The 21864-nt window shown below is 47.4% G+C and overlaps 1 protein-coding gene and 1 long non-coding RNA gene across 11 annotated transcripts in view; one reads left to right on the forward strand and one right to left on the reverse strand.

Annotated features, from left to right (window-relative positions):
• The window catches only part of LOC138843214 (stearoyl-CoA desaturase), an 86349-nt gene extending 65434 nt beyond the window's left edge, over positions 1-20915 (forward strand). For all 6 annotated transcript variants that reach the window (XM_089314505.1, XM_089314506.1, XM_089314507.1 and 3 more), the window contains 5 exons: positions 5881-6163; positions 8818-8948; positions 10700-10905; positions 12841-13073; positions 17118-20915. In XM_089314505.1, the coding sequence (XP_089170631.1) occupies positions 5881-6163; positions 8818-8948; positions 10700-10905; positions 12841-13073; positions 17118-17317 (1053 nt within the window). In that variant the 3' untranslated portion in view covers positions 17318-20915. The remainder of the gene's footprint in view (positions 1-5880; positions 6164-8817; positions 8949-10699; positions 10906-12840; positions 13074-17117) is intronic.
• The window catches only part of LOC149121944 (uncharacterized), a 130735-nt gene that overhangs the window by 3197 nt on the left and 105674 nt on the right, over positions 1-21864 (reverse strand). The gene's annotated exons all lie outside the window — the stretch shown is intronic.

The following is a 21864-nucleotide window of genomic DNA, read 5'->3' on the forward strand; positions in this document are numbered from 1 at the left end:
CCCTCCAATTTTAGTCAGCTTGATCAAACAAAAAATTCTTTTTTAACGCAAGTCCTCTACAATCTTCTTATATTCTTTCAGTTATTTGTCCTATACTTTTCCTCTTTCTCAAATTGGAATAGCCAGGTATTCAATTCGAGGACAAAAATCACTGTTTTTCCCTTAATGAAATCACATATTTCACATAGGTTTCTCTTACCAAAACATGTCTTATTTTTCTTGCATTTGGAGTTGTTTCCCTTATTATTTCTGGTTTTATGATACTTCATATTAGTTAGAACATTTTATGCTCTGTAACTTTATTTCTAGTGAAAACTATCAAGCATTGTAAATGTATTTTATCTGCGCACTTGTCATTTCATAATTTCTAAAGGCATGTATTACCTTAATTTTTCATTTGTAGTAACAGATCCAAATATATTTAGCTAATCTATACCTTTTAAAAACAAGATGCCAAGATACATATAAACTAATAATTAGCATTTAATGTTTTATTATTTTAACTTGCTTAGAAATGACTCAGACATTTCATGGGTATCTATTACTAGACTTCACACATAACTTCAATATTCTTAGTTGCTGAAAAGGTATTTGGAATGATGAAAACTTCATTTTTGTAACTTTTATTTAGCAAATATAAATTTCCAAAGCACAGCTTATGGATCACAATGGCTTCCCCCCCCCCCCCATAACTTCCCTCCCGCCCGCAACCCTCTCCTTTCCCGCTCCCTCTCCCCTTCCATTCACATCAAGATTCATTTTCAATTATCTTTATATACAGAAGATCAATTTAGTATATATTAAGTAAAGATTTCAACAGTTTGAACTCACACTAATTATAGCATTAATTTACATTGAACAACACATTAAGGACAGAGATCCTACATGAGGAGTAAGTACACAGTGACTCCTGTTGTTGACTTAACAAATTGACACTCTTGTTTATGGCGTCAGTAATCTCCCTATGCTCTTGTCATGAGTTGCCAAGGCTATGGAAGCCTTTTGAGTTCGCCAACTTCGATCTTATTTAGACAAGGTCATAGTCAAAGTGGAGGTTCACTCCTCCCTTCAGAGAAAGGTACCTCCTTCTTTGATGGCCCATTCTTTCTACTGGGATCTCTCGCAGAGATCTTTCATTTAGGTAGGTTTTTTTTTTTTTTTTTTTTTTTTTTTTTTTTTTTTTGCCAGAGTGTCTTGGCTTTCCATGCCTAAAATACTCTCATGGGCTCTTCAGCCAGATCCGAATGCCTTAAGGGCTGATTCTGAGGCTAGAGTGCTGTTTAGGACATCTGCCATTCTATGAGTCTTTCATCCTTCACCATTGTGTTTGAATTATTTGATGGAAATATTATTTGATGGAAATTATTTGATGGAAAACAAACCATCATCTTAAACTATTTTATTTCTTAAAAACATTTTTCCAGAAAGTTCTGCCTTTTATTTTCTTATTTATTTATTTGAATGGGGGTAGGGATCTTATATGCTGGTTCACTCCCCAAATGCCCACAATAACCAGGGCTTGGCCAGACTGAAACTGGGAGCTGGGAACTCATTCCAAGTGTCCTACGGGGTGGCAGGGACCCAAATATTTGAATCATTACCTGCTGCCTCCCAGATTGCACATAAGCAAGAAGCTGGAATTGGAAGTGGAGCTGGGACTCAAACCCAGGCACTCTGATATGGTATTGTGGGCATCCCACATGAGGTCTCAACTGCTGCACCAAACACTCACTCGTTAGGTTATTTTTTGACAAATCAGGCAAGTGTCAAAAATGCACAGAAACAAGGGAACCAAAGCTTAACATGGTGTCCCCCATCTTACTACTTGAACGACTGACATGCACTGAGTAACTATTTGCACTGTGTATTCTGCTCGTGGGTTGGAGCTATAGTTTTATCAACTTAAATATTTATGAGATAACAACTTGTTTGACTAGTAAATCTAGGTTAAGAAATGTATGCTAGCATTACAATTAATGCTGACAACTCTAGAGACATTTCTATTTTTATTTTATCAAAAATTTTAAAACTAGCTTTTTTTTCCAAAGATTATGTCAGATTACATGAACTAAATAAAAAGGCATTTAAGTTAGTTTCTGAGACTACTCATTTAAGTGTTTTAATTTCTGTAAGGCAGTTAAATGGAGCTCTTTTTGAATTTTGCCATTATCATCCAAGGTAGGAAAATGTCACATATACTTGACATATAATGTACGTGTATACAGACAAAAACACACAGGCAGAAGCAGAGCTGCAGTTTTCATTTGCCACTTTCCAAATAGTTTCCATTCCCCTTTCAGCCTATCAATCTTTCAATTTCCTCTTCTATTTTCCTAAGCAATTATTACGAGGTCACTCTAAATTTGCATTTCCAATGTGTTGATGCTTTGGTGGAAAATGGAGTCTCAAAAGCATGGAAAAAGAATGCAAGTTTTCTTCACAAAAGAGATTAAGGCATGTTGCCTATTATCAGAGGTCAGCTTTCTAGAGGCTATGGTCTAAACCTCAGGTCCAAATGTTTCCAAAGCTCATCTGGGTAGACAAACGTTCATTTCTGCTAAAACTGAATCTGATGCCTTTCCTTCTAACTGCTCTTGGGGTTTCTCTCTGGAAAGTGGCTATAAACTCTAACCCTGCCCTTGCCATCCTATCAAGCTGGCTATTCCCTAGGAGAGGCGGGATCAAGAAAATTAGGAGCCAGTGAGAAACCGAGGCAGCTCAGAAATGATGCCACAGCAACACAAAAGCACAGAAATTCACTACACAACTTCACAAGATGGTACGCAGATGAGCCTCGCCAAACTGGTAGAATGCCTGCAAGTCTTGTGTTGGAGAACAATAGCTTTTCAGTTGAGCTTCTGTTTCTCACCTGAATGACTGAGATCAGGGCAGACAAGCATTTTCCATGCCTGCCTGGAATTAGCATGGATAATTCTGAAAAAGAACCATATCTCGAGTTGGGGCCTAATATTTATAAACACTTTATACAGCCATCCTTTTGACTTCAGATAAGGTAGTAAATAGACAAAAAAAAAGTGAGTGTTTTTTTTTGAATCAGCTAGACCCTTAAACTTTTCATTTGCCTTTCATAGAGTCTTTTAAAGAGACAATTTTTTAAGAAACTCCTGCATATCAATAGGTATCCATAGGTGAGTCTAATCCAAGATTCTTCACTTTAAAAAAATATTATTTCAGTGGCAGAGAGAGAGCGAGCGAGCGCCCATCTGCTGCTTCACTACCCAAATGCCTGCAATGGCTGAGGAGCTGAAGTTGGAAGCAGGAACACAATCCAGGTTTCCCACATGGTGGTAGGAACCCAATTACTTGAGCCATCACCTGCTGCCTTCCAGGGTCTAGACAAGCAGGAAGCTGGAGTCAGGAGCTGGAGATCAGCATCAAACCCAGGCATTCTGATGTGAGACAAGAATGTCCTAACTGCTAGGCCAAATGCAAGATCCTTCATTTTTAAATGCACTTCTTTAAATGCTCTACTGTTTTTGTGGGACTTTCCACAGACTAGGCATCATGACTCTGAATTATCATTAATAAGATTTCACCATGTTTACAAGTCTTTTCAGCTTCGGGCGCTAATGCTTCTATGTGTAAAAGCTTGGTTCAGCCAGAAGGTGGAGAACTCAATTCTTCAGAGATGAAGGATCCCATTTCACTTGAGCTCTTGTGTTTCTCAGAGCTGAGGTAAAAGCCCGAGAGGGAGAAGGCAGGGGCTGAGTCGTGTGGTGCTTTCACAGTGCTCTGTCACCACACGGATGTTGTCTTGAAGCCAGCAGGCCCTCTCATAGCACTCTTTTTTTATTTACATAAAATATCTTTTATTCCAGTTTTTCCACAAACTCAGAACATTTTGTAAGGTTTTTTTTTTGTTTGTATGTTTGAGAGGCAGAAAGAGAGAGAGAGAGAGAGAGACAGGGCTCCTATTTACCAGTTCACTCCCCAAAATCTGGCAATTCCCAGGGCTAGGCCAGTGCTACAGCCAAGAGCCAAGAGCCAAGAATGGTTCCCCACCCGGGTGGCAGGAATCCAATCACTGGAGCCATCATGCTGCCTCTCAGGGACTTGGATTGGCAGAAAGCTGGAGTCAGTAGCTGGAGCCAGGAATCAAACCCAGGAACTTGAGTATCTTAGCTGCTCGGTGAAATGCCTGCCCTGGCCCAGCAGTTGTCACTTTTCATGGCGTGTACTACACTGGCTCTTCAATGCTTGAACCATGCCCCCCAGCAAGTGGTGGCTCTGAGACCTCTATGGCCAACTTAGCCAATGATTTTTCCCTTACTCAAATACACAGGAAAGAGCAACAAACAGGCTAGAACACAAATGCTCCTAGGGACTTATGAAAGCTGGGGTTCATACCCCCTGCAGTAAAGTAGGCCTCCTTCTCTAAAGTGCTGTTTTCCATGGTTTCAGTTACCTGTGGTCAACTGACTGCAATCAAAAAAAAAAAAAAAAAAAAGGGAAAATTCCAGAAATAAACAAGTCATAAGTTTCACATTGTCTGCCATTCTGAGTAGTGGTAAAAGATCTCACTGTGCGGGTCCCACTGACCTACACTCACCTTGTATCTGCCACCCACCTGAGCGGTTGTCAGAGTGTCCTGACGTGGCGGCACTGCATATGCAGTTTGCTGCTGTCTGTGGTTCCAGGCATCCCCTGTGCCCCTTCCTGCCGGTTCTTACCTGACTCAGAACCCGAGGCTTCCTTAGAGGACACTGTCACTGCCTGTCACGACTGCTGCTCTTGCCCAGAGCATCTTCAGCTCTGCGAAGCCCCACAGGCCAGATGTGCTCTCACTGTACCAACCAACCCTCGGCCCCCACTCCAAGGTCAGGGGCTTTTCCACAGCACAAACTAACTCTGGATTCAAAAGCGAAAAAAAAGGGGGGGGGTGGGCAGGGCAGTGGCTCAGTGGGAAGAGCAGTCTACCTCGTGAGCACTTCTAGCCCCTGGGGCCTCTCCCATGCCCTTTAGGTTCATCTGCCCACTGCTAGGACTGTCAAGAGACAAAATGACCATTTGTTTAGAGACCTGACTGACTCTGACTTGTGATTGCTAAATTGGGCCCGCCTCTCTCCTACTGAGCAGAATGCAAGCCCTCTCTGGGAGAACACTGCATTTTGTGAGGTGGGAACAGGAAACAGAATAGAAAAAATAAAAAACCTAATTAGTTAACATCTGCTTATTTTCTGAAAGGGTTACAGCAGAGAGGACACTGGAATTTGCTGTTTTCAAGGAAAATGGGTCTGTTTGGGGATCTATCTGCTTCCTTGAGTTTTCCTTTGGATTACGTGGGCTTTGGCATCAGAAACTGCATTTTGGTGCAGTGTCCTCTGTCGGGACCTAGTGCAGAACGCAGCCCAGTGAGTCTGGCCTACCAGCAGCCCCAACACTGCGGCTTTCCAGGTGCTGCATGTTCTTCCAAGTGACTGGGGTTGGGGTAAGGCAGAACTGAGAACTCCCCAGAGAACTTGACTACCTTTGTTGAGATGTGTTGCCTTCAATTGGTAAAAACGAGGATTGCTCTATGGGGACTGGATTCCCCTATATTTGTTTCTTAGGTTTTAAAGTCAAGAAAAACTTGGTCCTTGTGTGTTCACAACAGTGCAAATGCTTCAACTCTCCTTCCTATCCCCTTCACCACTAGATTTCACCCCAACCCCCCTGCACAGTTCCTGGGAACTTGTGCCTCTCCTGTGCAGGGCCCACCCTCCCCTCACTCTGGGTGCTGGGCCAGGGTCTGAGCCTGCCCTCCCTTCCCTTCCCTTCTCCCTCCTTCTCTCCCCCTCCCCTGCTGGATTAGAGTGAAGTGGCCTCTGCTGCCTCCACTGTCTCCTGCTCTGACCCTCTTCCTCTTCCCCTCCTGGCCAGGTCTCTGGCTCCTACACCCCCACCACCACCGTCACCACACCCCACTCCAGGCTCCTGCAGAGTGGAGAGGGCAAGTTGGAGAAGACGCCTCTACCGGTGGAAGAAGACATCCGCCCTGAAATGAAAGATGACATCTACGACCCCAGCTACCAGGACGAGGAGGGCCCCAGGCCCAAGCTGGAGTTCGTCTGGAGGAACATCATCCTCATGGCTCTGCTGCACGTGGGAGCCCTGTACGGGATCACCCTGGTTCCCACCTGCAAGTTCCGCACCTGGCTCTGGGGTAAGCAGCGTCCCTGCCCTCCTGAGCCTGCGTCCAGGCTTCTCACTGCTCTCAAGTGAGGCAGGATTTTACATAGAGCCCTGGCCTCTCCTGGCCCTGGTTTTGCCAGGCATTTCTCTATGGTTGCCTGAGAAGTTGACTGGATTGGGAATGAAGTCTAGTGGAATTAATGATGCGGGGGGCAGGGGGTTGATTCTGGGAGTCCTTTAACTTGGGTTTTCAGGAGGGAGCCCTAAGGCCATGTGCCACGTGACTGAACAGTAGACCTGTGCCAGAGTCAGCTGTTCCTGAGAACTTTTATGGTTAAGTCATGTGCAAATTGTCCTGTCCCGGCAATTTGGCCAAAAGACAATCAGTACCCCTACCTAGGAGGACTGCGGCCCTGGTGGGGACCAGGGTCTTTATGGTGTATAAGGAGCTCGCTCAGGGGATGGAGCAAGGGGACACTGATCAGGAAGACCCATTGAAGAGGAGGAACAGAAGGGTGGTATCCAAAGAACTGTTTCAATCTTATCCCTTGATCCTTCACTGCAGAGAAGGATGAAGAAAGCTCCTATGTTTATGGCACACAGATGTGTTGCTCTACTGTTCTATGCCAGTCTCCAAGGTGCCACATGTGCCAGTCAACAAACTGTAAGACTGAAGTAAGAAAAATGTTTCACAGTCCACTCCCCATGCAGCCTGCTCCAGCCTCCCTCTCTTGATTCCATGAAAAGCCAAAGATGCAGCATCTTCTTTGCCCAGGCCTCCTTGGTCCAGGGTCCCAATCCTTGCTTGCCAGGCCAGGGCATCAAAGTCCTGAGCACCCCAAGCCTGAGGCTGCCACAATGAGGGAGACAAATTGCAACTTGTCCTTGGCCTGCCCTTAGCTCAGCTCTTCCAAAGATGCACACACATGTGGCTGTAGGGCCTGTGCCCTAGAACCATACATGTACTTTGCAGGAGGTTTCACCTCTGCCCCCAGAACCCTCCATCTGGAAGGGGCAGCAGGGACCTCTGTAGACCCAGGGATGCCAACTGCTGCTCTCTGAGGGGCGCTGAGCCAGGAGTCCCTCTCCAGAAGACAACCTGAAGTTTTCCAGAGCAGCCTCAGGTTGGGGGCACTTTCTGACAGTGTATCTGGAAGGATAGTTCTATGGAAGGGCAGGTAGGCTACATGTAAGCCCCTTCCATAGATGTTCAGTCCAGAGTTTGACCAGGCTGTCTCTGCTTGGTCAACCCAGCTTCTAGTACAGGGACGGAAAGCTATTAGTACCATTTTGGTGCCTGCCCATGCGTGCATGCTGTGCCTTTGAACAGAGAAACAGCACAGAGCTTGTACAGTGACTTGCAGGGGGTGGCTTAGCTCAGGGAATGGCAATCTTGGTATGTGAACGTCAAAACGCCTGAGTCGTGGGGAACAAGGAGGGAAGAGGAGGAAGGCCTGAAGTTTTAGCTTAGGCATCTTCTCTTCCCACCTTAAAGGTTTAGGTGCTTGGCCCCACCTTTTCTTGTTTCATTTCCAAGGAGAATGTTAAGTTACCTACTGGCTGTGATTCTAGCATTTCTCATGATTGAAGCTATTTTGAGAGCCTTCTCTTTCATTTTGGATCCTCTCAGAAGAGTCCAGGGTTAGGGCTGAAGATTCCTGGCAACAAAGGGCCAGAGGAGGAAATCCTTTAAACCCCTTCCTCACCAGCAACCCAATTCCCAGTTAGCGATTACATCCACCACCTCCTGAGACTGCAGACCTGGAGGAAGGCAAGGCAGGCAGGCAATGCTGGGGAGCCCCACTGACAGTCTCGAGCATCTCCCAGAACGTCCAGCTTAGCACTGCTCAGCGTCTGCTGACAGCAGGACTTGGCAAAGGAGAGACCCAAGAAATGTGCACAGTCTTAAGAGTGGTGGATGAAACACTTGGACAGGAACTGCTTGTGGACAGAAAACCTACCTTTAGACTGTGGCTCCATTCCTTATTAGCCATGTGACCATAAATAAACACTTAACCTCTCTGACCATTTATTTCTTCCACTGCCCCGTGAGGATATTAATACGAGCTACCCCATTCAAGGTGTGCAGTGAACTAAGGAATATTCCTTGGCAAAGCTGAAGACTGTACACAAATATAACCTCTATGCACGACTGATTTTTTTTTCCTAATATGGCCACACTGCTTGCTAAAACACTGAAATGCTTTTGTACCATTTGGTAAATAGCAGGGCTTCCCCAATTTCTGAGTCCAGTTTGTTCTGGCTCTTTTGTTAACTACCCTCTCATATGGCCTAAGCTCCACAGGAGTTGTCTGTGGCCTGATACCATATAAACCAGATGAAGGTCAAGGCCAGTAAGCCCTGGAATGATGTCCCTGCAGACAGACTGTGCTGGGTGGCTGAGTGGGGAGTGGGGACAGTTCTATTCTCTCTCCTGCCTTTCCGACTCCTCAGTTCCTGTGACTTCTTAGCTTTGTCTCTAGCCCTAGGTAGAGAGGCTGGAGAGTGATAGCACTTTTCAAATGGTAAAAAACTAAAGGGCCTCAAGAGAATAAGGTGTCCCTGGAGTTTAGGGGAAAGTAGATCCTTATGTGAAGCCAAAGGAAGACAGTCTGGCATCAGAGCAGTGTCCTGGGTCTGGGACTTGCGCCAGCTGGTGACACCCCCACTCTCTTCTTCTGGCAGCATTTAGCTACTATGTGATTAGTGTTGTGGGCATCACAGCAGGAGCGCATCGCCTGTGGAGCCACCGAACTTACAAAGCTCGGCTGCCCCTGCGGCTCTTCCTCATCATTGCTGACACCATGGCCTTCCAGGTAAGAAGCTGGCGCTGCTCAGCCCTTGCTTCACCCTCTCGATGGCCTGGAAGCAGAATGGAGGGGTGGGCACCTGGAGAGGAGCCACAATTTCAGCCGTGGCACTTTGCTCTCCCCTGTTTCCCTTCAAGTGCAGACTCAGTCCTGAAGTCCACAAAGCATGTGGACTGCTCTGAGTCGCTGCCCAAGGAAATGGGAGATCAGCAAGACACACTCCATGTACAGGGTTGGTGCTGTCTTGCAGTCTGTATGTTTTGGTCCTTTATCATAAAGGGCCAAGGGGCATCAGCCAGTGACTGACCCCAGTTCCTGGGCAGAGAGTGGATAGTAAACATTCACTCTTTTTTTTTTTTTTTTTTTTGACAGAGTTAGACAGTGAGAGAGAGAGAGACAGATAGAAAGGTCTTCCTTCCGCTGGTTCACCCCCCAAATGGTCGCTACGGCCAGTGCACTGCACCGATCCGAAGCCAGGAGCTTCCTCCTGGTCTCCCATGCGGGTGCAGGGGCCCAAGCACTTGGGCCATCCTCCACTGCCTTCCCAGGCCACAGCAGAGAGCTGGACTGGAAGAAGAGCAACTGGGACTAGAACCTGGCGCCCACATGGGATGCCGGTGCCACAGGCAGAGAATTAACCAAGTGAGCCATGGCGCCGGCCCCAACATTCACTCATTAAAGTGAATATCTTGGGATATCAACACCATGGGATTGATGCTGATATTTCACATACATGTGAACTCTCTTGTTTTCTGCTAAAAAGAGTCAACAGTTTTTAGTACTATGTGCCTGGCACAAGGCTGAGCAGCTGACACAGATTAACTCATGTATCACAACAATCACAGGAAGTAGAGAGGGTTATTTTCCCTGTCTTACAGATGAAGGACTTCAGTCAGGGAGAGGCTACATAGATCAAGGTTGAGGCTCTATCATGGGCTGCCATTCTGGCTAAGTCAGATACTGAGATTTGCCAAAATAAGAAGTTTGTCATTGAGACAGAAGGAAGGGAATTAGGAACAAGGAACTTTCACAACTGTTAAGACGCAACAATGGACAGAGTAGGAATGGTATAGAGCTTGTCATGGAGGAAAGCAAAGGAAACCAAGGTAGCCCTCTTCATGATGAAAAACCCCACTTACTTAACATATCTGCATAGTAATCTCTGCCAGGGCAGTGATGTTGTCCTTGGGAGCAAAGGAAAGGAAGAGAGAGATTGGTACCTTCTTTAAGGGATGTGGGAAGAGTCCCAGAGAAGCCCAGAGGTTCTTGGGCAATGTGGTCACAACCATGATTTACATGCCAGCCTTGGCACTGGGCTGTGTGAGCTGTCTCTTGCCACCAGAATGGAGCCCCTGCAGTTCTATCCCCTGACCAGGACCCTAGCACCACAAGGCGGCCTGCCTTGTATCCTCCAGGCCCCAGGATCAGGTGGTCCCTGAGGACCTCTTCCAACCTTCCCTGCTTGCGGAAGTGCAGTGTTCATTCCTAGTGAAACCATCTGGGCTCTGCGTGCTTCACCTCGATTCTACCCACCAGGTCACCTGCAGGGGGCACAGGCACAGCCACGTGGTCCTGGGAGCATGAGTGGCCCTTCCCCTTCCCTCAGTGGCAGGGGTGGGGCAGAGGGGAGGCGGTGCCAGGACTCCTCAGGGGCCCAGACTCCTGGGTGTTGTGAGCTGCGCCTGGAAGACACCTCTGCCGACAGTTCTCCTGAGAGGACGTCCGCTCAGGCTGCATCCCTTTCTCTGTCCCTCCAGAACGATGTGTTTGAATGGGCCCGAGACCACCGTGCCCACCACAAGTTCTCAGAAACCGACGCGGATCCTCACAATTCCCGCCGTGGCTTTTTCTTCTCGCACGTGGGCTGGCTGCTTGTGCGCAAACACCCTGCAGTCAAGCAGAAGGGCGCTCTGCTGGACTTGTCAGACCTCAAAGCCGAGAAACTGGTGATGTTCCAGAGGCGGTGAGTGAGGGGCGATGGAGCTGGGGATGTGCTCCCGGTCCCTGGAGTGTGGGGACCCCAGTTTTTCTCCAAGGGCTTGCAAGTTCAAAATCACCATTTTTAAACCCCAAACGTTAACATCCCACAGGCCCACCACCATAAACTATGGTACTGGCTCTTCCTCTCTGAGCTACCTTAATTAAACCAACTGAGTACAAGAATTCATTGACGTGGACACATTAATGACCCAAAAATGCATGTAGCTGAGTCCTCACCTTCAAGGAGTTTGTAGTCTAGGAGGGCTGGAGTGGTAAGCCGAGGTCCAAATAGCCATGGGCGCAAGGCAGAACAGTTTCTGAACCACCAGCGGCACAGAAGACAGAGAGGTGGCTTGGCGAGAACTCCAAGGGTTTATGAAGGAAGCAGGATGAGAATGCACTGGGGGACAGGGATGTTCACTAGCGTGTGTGCACAGGGACAGTGCACACAGAAAGAGGACAATGAGCTGCAGCACCCAGGTGTCCCAGCCACGGGTGCTCCTGCTTGGAGGACAGGGGGTGACAGAACCCACACTGCAGACAGATTGTGTCCCTCTTACTGGGTCCTAAAGGCAGACCTGGGCTGTGACTCAGGGCGCAACAGGAAAGCACTGACAGGTCTGAGCACAGAGCGGCAGCGTGAGGTCTGCTTCAGAAGGGCCACTCTCAGGACAGGGGCCAGAAAGCAAGGACCAGAGAGGAGAGGCAGGGACAGCAGTTAGGGGGTCAGGGGATCCACCCTGGGGAAGCAGAGGCAGGACTGGGTAGGGCGTGATGCAGCGAGGATGTGACTGCTGAAGGAGGCAGGGAATCACTCTGCCGAGTGGCAGTGGCTGGGTCCCCAGGGAGAAGGAAGAGTAGGACAGGCATCCAGACAGACACACAGGTGATCAGGGCCACTCAGTGCCTCTCTGGGGGCAAAGAAGAGCAGAGAATTAGAGGGCAGTCACAGGAGATGGAGGCACGACACCAAACATGGACGTGTGCCAAAGAGCTCAATGGGCAAGAGCAAGGAGCCCAAAGGCAGATGGGCATGGGCCCATGTCGCTCCCCCTCTTCGTGGAGGAACGACACTAAACCCTGCCTAGGCTTCATATCTGAGTCACGGCTCCATTATGTCGCTCCCCCTCTTCGCGGAGGAACGACACAGGACCCTGTGCTGTTCTTTTGTCTGCTCGGCCCTCCCCGGGTTTGCTGCTGGTTCTTCCCGGGTTGGCTACCATCCCTTCCACCTCCGTGGAAGGGCGGTTCCCCCTGCCACTTTCCCCACTTCCGCAGGGGAGCAGCACACCGCCGGCCAGCTCTCTCGGGGGCTGCACAGGTGTTCCTTCAGATAGATGTTCCTGGTGCATGTTGTCTCTCTCCTCCTTTATAGTCCTCTTCCGCCAATCCCAACTCTGCTACCCACACGCCGAGTACGCTGCTCTCCTCCAATCAGGAGCAGGTCCTGCTGCTTATTGGTTGAACTGGAGGCAGCTATGTAGAAGCTGTTACTCCCTTCTCAGCGACATATTGTGGGAGAGCAGATGCATAGAATAAGTCTTAATTCCAGTAACTTAGTCTAGTCCGAGTTGGTCCCCACAGGCCCAGGCTGGGGATCTCTGATCCAGAATTGGGGTTTGGACCTCAGCTGTGAACCTACCACCAGGGCCTTGTGTGCAGAGGAAAGAGGCTGTGGACTGGAGCCAGGAGGCAGGCATTCCAATCTGTGCCATGCTGGTTCCCGGTGACCTCAGAGAAGTCCTGTACCCTCCTCATCTCCCCATCCATAAAGTGAGGGCCTATCACGGCATGTCCAACAGATACCCACCCCGTCTCACAGCAAGGGAGAAGAGGTGGCCCAGCCCAGGGAGCATGGACAGCAGGGGCAGGTCTGGATCCCCTGTGCCCCGGCTCAGCCTGTGATCTCCCCACGCAGGTACTACAAACCCGCCGTCCTGCTGATGTGCTTCATCCTGCCCACACTCGTGCCCTGGTATTTCTGGGGTGAAACTTTTCGAAACAGCTTGTATGTGGCCACTTTCCTGCGTTATGCTGTAGTGCTCAATGTCACCTGGTTGGTGAACAGTGCTGCCCACATGTATGGATATCGCCCATATGACAAGAACATTGATCCCCGAGAGAATGTACTGGTTTCTCTGGGAGCTGTGGGTAAGTCAGCAGTCTATTCAAGACCACGTCTAGTGGTCTGCTGCTTATAGTATTAGTCTTTGAACCAGAAATACAAAAGTGCATCAAAAAAAGTTCATGGGATAAAGGGGAACTTGTGTTTAGCATAGTGGTTAAATGTGTGTGTCTCACATTTGAGTACCAAGGTGGAATTCCTGGTTCTGGTTCTTGATCCCACTTCCTGCTAATGTAGATCCTGGGAAACAGCAGTGATGGTCAATAATTGGTCTCTTGACCCCTTTTGGGAAATCTGTGTGAGTTCCTGGCTGTGGACTTTAGCCCTGGCACAGCCCGGGCCATTGTCAGTTTCTGAGGAGTGAACCAGTGGTTGGGAGCTCTCTCTATTTCTCTTTGTCTCTGTGTCTGTTTGTATGAATACCTGTCAAATAATAAAAATTATTTTTAAAAAGCTCATGGAAAATACAATTAAGAGTTCATGGTGGTGCAAAAAATTTGAAGTCCATGTGGATTTTTTTCATAACATGCATTTTTGTAAACTTTCTAAAAATCCCTTATATATACCAATTTAAAAAAAATTTGCACCAAAATCTCTTTTTCATTTTTCCATGAACTTTTTGAAGTCCTTTCATACCAGTACCATGTTTTTATGACCACTTTGTATATCTTTTTCTAGTATAAAAATTGTTGGGAACATATTGGAAATCCTTTATGAGAGTCAGGAAGCAAGTCTCATGTGGCAAGGAGCTGGCGAAAGCTGAACTGCTTTTGATTCCAGTCTCTAAAGCAATCTACATGCTATGCATGATGAATCCCTTGGAGCTTCTTCTTCCAGTCACCTCTGAGTGGCACTGCAGGCTTTCTGGTTCAGGGGATGCATAAACTAGAGCAGTAGTGTCACCACCATGGCTGGAATTGGCTGAAAGCTGAGTAGTTTCTATTGAAACATGTTGAACAAAATGTAGAATAACCACAATTAAGTTTGATATACTTCAGGTGTGCCTCTGCAACAGGCATTCTTTATCTCCTCACTGTGTTCAGGTGTGCCATGCCTGTAAGTGGCACTCATACCCTGTTGTTTGGTGAACAAAGGGAATCTTGCGACCTTTTCCTACCACTTCCCATCTTGTCCCCTCTTGTCCTTTCTCTCTCTCTCTTCTAGCTGTATGCTATGCTAGAAACTCCCATTCCCCCCAGACTGCTAGGGAATCCCTGATAAAGCAGTTAGTTTGACCATAATTCCTGCTTACTGATCTACTTTTGGCTATTCCTGAGTTTCTCTCTGTAATTCTACTCCAAACTGCCAGGAAATAAGACAACAGGGTTCTACCAGCTTTTTTTTTTTTTTTTTTTTTTTTTTTTTTTTCTGTCCCTCTTTTGAACTGGATACAAATTTTGACTGAGGCTTCAAATTAGATTTCTGTAAGCACAATCAGTGAACTCTTCTCACCACTGGTCAGAAGTGTTGGTCATCCAGCAACACCCAGGCAAGTACACTGCTTGCATATTAATGTACAACAAGCTCAGGGTCAGGTTCTCTCACAACAACATGTTTGATAACATGTCCCCAAGCAGGCAATCATTTCTGCAGCTGAAGACACTAGCTGGGTGTCCTGTAATTCAATTCATTTCTGACACTACCTACCTGGAGACAGCATCAGATTTCCACAGCTGAGGGCTCAGTCTACAAGACTGCCCCCACTTCAGACTTGTGACAAGTCCAGGCCTCTAGCTGATTAACTGGCTACAAAGGAGGGGTCTCATGAGTCCCTCCTTGGGCTCTATTAATTTGCCAGAGCAGTCTGTTATCAAGATACTTCAGAGGAAACCAAAAGCAGCCACGTGAAGAGATATATAGGGAGAGGTCTGGAAGAGTCACATGTGCTCATCTTTATTCCACCCATTGACCCTCCTCTGTTTTCTCTCTGCATCTGCATCTGACTGATATCTCTGGGTCAGGTGAATGCTCACTGAGAGCCTTGCTGCTGTCAGCACCCTTAGCCTTGGGCTTGCCCACCCTCTCCCCAGCTCCCACTGGAGGTGAGCAGCATCACACAGGAAGCACACACCTTGAGATGCCCTGGATGGGGTCACTGTCTTTGCAGGACATGCTGTCTTGCTGGCTCGATGTCATTCCCTCTCTATCTGCAGTGTGTTTATCTGCACAAGGCCCAACAGCCGCTCTGTTGGCTTCCCTTTACCCTGGCCTGACAAGGGTCAGGGTGCCCTTGTTGGACGCAGCTCAGAAAGAGGGGACCTGGCAGGAGTCGGCAACCTCTCTCTGCAGAGACTCCACAGCTTTACCTACTACAGGAATTGTCCTCAGTCCAGAATTTCTTTTTCTCTGTCTGTCCATGTGAAACTCTTGTCCCGAGAATTCTCAGCATCTCGGAGGTCAGAGGGAATATTTCAGCAATTTGTTTCTTCTTTCCAAAGAGAATGTCTATCTTATCAGCACCACCCCCAGCCCAGTCAAAGCTCGAAGAATGAGAAGGCAGAGCGGCCCACTCTGCGCCAGCAGAGGCTGAGGAAACCGCAGCCCTGGGCTGGCCTCCTGTCCTCTATGTTTGGCCACTGCCTCCCATTCCATTGGAAGCTCCCACCCTTATGGTGGTGCCGCTGCTGTGGGGAAGGCGGGTCCTCTGCTCACTTGTAACAGCAGAGCCCAAGTTCCTCATTCTGGACTCTCCCCTCTGCACCCCAGCACACGTACACACACAGCCTTTCAGGCCTTGAGTCAATGCTTCCTGAAGCTCTGGAGGTTGCCAGCCGACATTGCATTCTCAGCAGTAGCCCCTTCTCTGTAGTTGACTCATCTTCTAAGAAAAACTGCCAGTCTTCCTCCAATGGAAGTTCCCAGATAAGCAGAGGTGACAAGAACTTCATAAATTCTTTTTTTTTTAATTATTTGTTTTAAAATCAGATTTATAGAGAAAGGGAGAAGAGATGAGAGATTTTACATCCACTGATTCACTTCCCAGATGGCTGCAATGGGACTGGGCCAGGATGACGCCAGGAGCCAGGAGCTTCTTCCAGGTCTCCCATGTGGGTATCAAGGTCCCAGGCACTTGGGCCAGCCCTCCACTGCTTTTCCCAGACCATTAGCAGGAAGCTGAATTGGAAGTGGAGCAGGGGCATAGTGGGTGGCATCCCATGTGCGTGCTAGTTTGAGTCCCAACTGCTCCACTTCTGCTACGACTAGGGAGAGCAGTGGAAGATGGGCCAAATCCTTGGGCCCCTGCACCCACGTGGGAGACCTGGAAGAAGCTCCTGGCTCCTGGCTTTGGATTGGCACAGCTTTGGACATTGTGGCCATCTGAGGGAGTGAACCAGCAGATTGAAGACCTCTCTCTCTGCCTCTCTGTTAGCTCTGTCTTTTAAATAAACAAATAGATCTTAAAAAAAAAAAAAAAAAAGGAAGTGGAGCAACAGGGACATGAACTGGCGCCCATATGGGATGCAAGCATCACAGGCAGTGGCTTCACCCACTATGTCACAACACCAACCCCATCAATTATTTTTTTTTTTTTTTTGACAGGCAGAGTGGACAGTGAGAGAGAGACAGAGAGACAGAGAGACAGAGAGAAAGTTCTTCCTTTGCCGTTGGTTCACCCTCCAATGGCCGCCACGGCTGGCGCACTGCAGCCAGCGCACGGCGCTGATCCGATGGCAGGAGCCAGGTACTTATCCTGGTCTCCCATGGGGTGCAGGGCCCAAGCACTTGGGCCATCCTCCACTGCATTCCCGGGCCACAGCAGAGAGCTGGCCTGGAAGAGGGGCAACCGGGACAGGATCTGATGCCCCGACCGGGACTAGAACCCGGTGTGCCGGCGCTGCTAGGCGGAGGATTAGCCTATTGAGCCGCGGCGCCGGCCCATCAATTATTTCTTTAAGGTGCCTCTGAAGGGATTTGTTCCGTACAGAGTAGAAGACATTGGATCCATCCCTCCTTTACATAACAGGGCATTTCTCTTGGGTTCAGGTATCCTACTAGGAAGCTGGTGTGCAAAGACAGGAAGACAGGAATCTACTCAAGCTTCATGACATTTCTCTTTGCTTTTGTTGCAGGTGAGGGCTTCCACAACTACCACCACTCCTTTCCCTACGACTACTCTGCCAGTGAGTATCGCTGGCACGTCAACTTCACCACATTCTTCATCGACTGCATGGCTGCCCTGGGGCTGGCTTATGACCGGAAGAGAGCATCCAAGGCCACCATCTTGGCCAGGATGAAAAGGACTGGAGATGGAAGCCACAAGAGTGGCTGAATTTTCATTTCCTCAGCTTTGTTTTCCAAAAGCCAACTTGGCAGAGTTTTGATGACCTGTTTATTAATTACTGGATAATGCTCCCAGGATCCTAAAGATGATGACCTTAACATATTCCAGTACAATATTCTTTCAAAATGCAAAAGTTTTAAAAGACGACAACTACACCATTTTTATGCTAAGCTTATACTCTTATGTCTCATCTTCTCTCTCTTCTATTTACATTATTCTTTACTTTGTTCCTGTCACCTTCCTTTCTCTTCTCCCTAATTGCTTCCCAGGAAGCAAATGGTCAGTCACTGGTTGGTGTCCACCTTTCAAAGTCTAACCAACCTTTCCAGAGTCTAAATGTAATGGTCTTTGCCCAAGTTCCTAATTTACTTGAGCTGTCTCAGCTTATATACAGGCAGCTAGAGCTAAAGATACAACAAAATCTCCTGCAAATTCCCATGTTAATTATCTTCAGTTGGGCTTTGCTAGATGGAATCAAAAAATAATGTTGTTGGACAGGAATTTCTGATTCAGGTAAATTTTCACCAGAGAAGTTAGCTCTCATGGCATGAGTGTAAGTAAGGATGGAGTCGGGTGGGAAACCAGGCAACAGGAAGGTTGTGCTATGATGAGACTCATAGATACCTAATTAGTGAGGGCTGAGGACCCTTCCACACAACATAGGACCTCTCCCTGTTGACTCTGAGTGGAGAGTGGCCATGAAGACTGGTTGTTCCCTTATCCAAGATGGCTACAGTCTTTAGAAAAATTTAAAATTTAGTAGGCACAGTGGAGTGAAGCATAAAGAGAAATGTATATATTTTTGCCTAGAACACGGAATTATTTTTTAAGGGTATTTTTCTCTGAAAGGAATGTTGGAATAACCATAAAGCAGGAAGAATTTGGTGGGTTGTCTGTGCTTCCTCCACCCCTGCCTCGCTTCTGGGCATGAGATGGAGAAGTTGATGATCAGGGTCTACAAGCAGCTCCTAAGACAACTTTCCAAAGGAAGGTTTCTGAAATCACATGGCCAGGGGATCAGGAGATTACTATAAGTGAGTTATTGGATGTTGTGATGAAATAAGTTCAATGGTAGATCCATTCATTAGTATCAATTTCTCTTTGGAATGAGTAAAAACTAGAAGGCTGTTTTTCATTGTATTGGACACCTTCACTCATTCTTTACTCTGTTAATCCCTAACCTAAACTATAGCCCTTGCTAGGGAATGAGGTAGGAATCTATTACCCATGCCAATTCTTGATTCCAGGCTCTTGTCCATCCTGTTTTCCCTACTACTTCTGTCTCTTCCTTGACATCATCTCTGTGGCCAGGCAGCCTCCTTGCGTGTGTTCAGAGGCAGTGACAACTGCTGTCCAGGCAACTCCTCCTGCAGACACAATGCTTAGGGACCCCGGACCTCTGTTTCTCTTTAGCAAGAACAGCTGCTCCACTTTTCTGTGCCTCTAGAGGCCTTGTACCTCCTCTCTCTGCCACACTGATGGCTCTGGACAAGGCTGGCAAAGCCTCCCAGAACTATCCCTGGCTCTGAGAGGCTCGCTCTCAAGATACACAGCCAAGCCAAATGCTCAGGCTGTTCCAATGAACCTGCCATGAAGCCAAGGAGGGTTTGTGTCTGGTCAGAGCAGAGAGCACGTTGAGTGCCCCCTGTTTGCTCAGTCAGGTGGTCCCACTGAGCAGGGCTCCCAGCTGACAGAGCAATGCTTGTAGAAGGAGGAGGATGCCTAGTCCTTGCTAGGAAGCACAAGCAGCAAGGCCCAGTTCCCAAGTGCCTCATTTTCAAGGGAGACCCTGATCCTGGAGCAGGCTATGCTGCACAGCTTTGGCTGACACATGGGGGCAGAGATGCCATGAACTTTGTGGTGGAATCCAGTCCCTGTTCAGCAAATTAACCAGTATTCCCTATGACCCAGCCTAGGGCAGACAATAGTATAGAAGAGTCTGGACAAAAACACAACCTTAGTGTTTGAGATCCTTGGACTCCTGTCCTAGTCCCTTGGTCATCAATGCAGAAGCTAGGCTTTGCTCTATTAAGATTGAAAGTGTACCACACCACATGCTGTGTCCACTGTTAAGCCCCATGGTGGGGGGAGGAGAGCCTTTCTTCTTGGATTAATTTGATGGAGGCTACAGGGAACAGCCTGGATGAGGGGCATCCTGGTCTTCAGAGGTGTTCACCTCAGAAGAGAATCCAATGGAAGATCTCTGTCATTTGCTGACCTGTGTGCCTAATCCCGGAAAAAGTCAATGGGGTAGTTTAATTCTCCAGGTTATCAGATGCCTGCTTTATAATATTATAGTACATCAGAAAGTTCATGGAAAATGAATATTAGGAAAAATTATGCATGGATATCAATTTTTTGCACCAAAATAAAGTTACCCTTTTATTCCATTTCCCCTTGAACTTTTTGAAGTATCCTTGTATGTGAATAATGGAATCAACTTCCTCTTCTAATCATTGCAATGGAGCAGCTGTGTGCCATGATCCCACACAGGGCTGGATGGAGACCTCAGGCTCATGGATTGTGGGTACTTAGAACTGGGCGTGTCTGCTGAGTAAGGAACACTGTTGTCAAGATTCTAAAGCACAATTCAAGCACACATTAATGAGAAACTCTCATCTGCCCAAGAGTCTGAATTTCTTACTATCCTATGTTGTGAATGTGCTGACAACCATTCCAGTGCCTTACATCTTTTCTAAAATATGCTGCTTATGACCTTGCCCTTACTCCTTTGTACCTGTCAGCCTACAAATGTGGCAGGTAGAGAAAGGGCCCTGACTGCAGGATGATCAGTGCAGTTATTCACAGAATTCCCTTCGGGTTCCATTGTGGAAATCATAGAGTTCTTTTCTTAAATGCTCACATTTGGTGGATGGTGGAACTAATTTGAATATATATGATTTATAACCTTTTTATATTAAAAGATGGTTTTAGCATCTAAAAAGGAAAACTTTCTCTTTTGCTTGATAGTACCCTGAATGTGTTCTGCATAAATTTAGCTCAGATGTGTCGGCATGGAAGAGAAGAAAGCAAGGTGGTGGCTGAGGCCAGGACCTCTCCCACTACCGTGCCACTGATTTCTCATTGACCCTGGGCAAATCATTTAACTATGCTCCTCAGCTTTCCTTCTGTTAAAATGGGCATAATAATGCTGACTCAACACAAAGAGCAGTTCTAATGCTTTGTGGCATGACTAATGCTGTATAAAGCATCGTGGGATCCCTCAGCAGAGGAATTCTCAAGTCTTGAATATTTTTATAGTAGTGTGTCCACTACGAACTTGATCGGCCCATGCATCCCAGATGCTATCACTAGTTTACAAGGTTCTCTCAAGAGGCCGAATGATTCCATTGGATAAATGGTAGCCAACTAGACAGAAAAATTCTGAGAATGCATCCTCATTGCCATGAAAACAAGTGCAGACACTTTTTCCTTGCTTGGATGGATCTTCCCCTCTTCAAGAGGGATAAGAGTTATTTGCGACCTAAGAATACTTTTGCAGAAACTTTTATTCTTAGCAACTCTGAGGCTAGTTGTACAGATCTGACACTGTGTTGGTTCACAATAAAAGGGAAATGAATCTGACTGTGCCATGTCTGGGAGTTTTGTGGCTGTGATTCAGTCTCCTGGGACCTACTTCTATGGCCCATAACCCTGTCTCTGTGCTGTGTCTTTAAGAGTAAAAAAGAAGTTGAAGCTAAGGGTTGACTCATACCCAGGAACCTGCCCTGCCCATCTGAGGGGTAACTTTAGGTTAAACTCCCTGGCAGCAGGAAATAAGGCTGCTGCCATTAGATCAAACAGTAACACCTGCTGGCACTTCAGCCTGGGGACAACCCGGTTGTTCATGTCACATGGTCCCATGGACCCACGATAGAGAACCTAGGATAGGAAAGGAGCAGCAGGAGCACTGCCCGGGAAATCCATTTCTGACCTTGCAACCTAGGCTGTGCAGCCTCATTCCGGTCTGAAATGTCCTCGCCTCCAGGCGTCAAACCGGCTCCCAGAGCATCCTGAGGCAACACAACAGGAAGAAAGGAAAAGGCGAAAGGGCTTCCTTTGTCTTTTAGCTTTTGCTACTTGCACAGTCCTGGTATGGGAAAGAGGAGGGCAGCCATTTTCCAGTTTGAAGATGCTCCATAATCCACAGGTGATACCTTGACCAATTCAGAGGCACCTGAGAGCTCCCCAGAATCAGCTCTGCCAGTTCACCTCCCTCTGATCACCTGTTGCCGTCATCATGGCCAAGAAGCCTGGCTCTGTCAGCCTGGGCCTCTCAGAACAGTTCTGACTATTCAAAGCCAAAACCTACCATGAGCTTCTCCAGACCTCAATGGCTTGAGTTTATGGTGAAATGTTCTTCGCTAGTAACTATCTGGCTTGCCACCTTGAGCACTTTTCCTTCTTTCTTTTGTGCAAAATGTTTAGACCAGGATATTTTTCAGGTGTTCTGTAACTGCACTGTTCCTGCAAGTCTCTGCATCCCATGAGCCGGCCTCTAGTGTGGAGCCTGTGGCCTCCCTGTGCTCTCTGCT

This window comes from Oryctolagus cuniculus, chromosome 15 (assembly GCF_051225735.1).
Source record: "Oryctolagus cuniculus isolate XC-2025 breed Fujian yellow rabbit chromosome 15, ASM5122573v1, whole genome shotgun sequence".
NCBI classification, from domain to species: Eukaryota; Metazoa; Chordata; class Mammalia; order Lagomorpha; family Leporidae; genus Oryctolagus; species Oryctolagus cuniculus.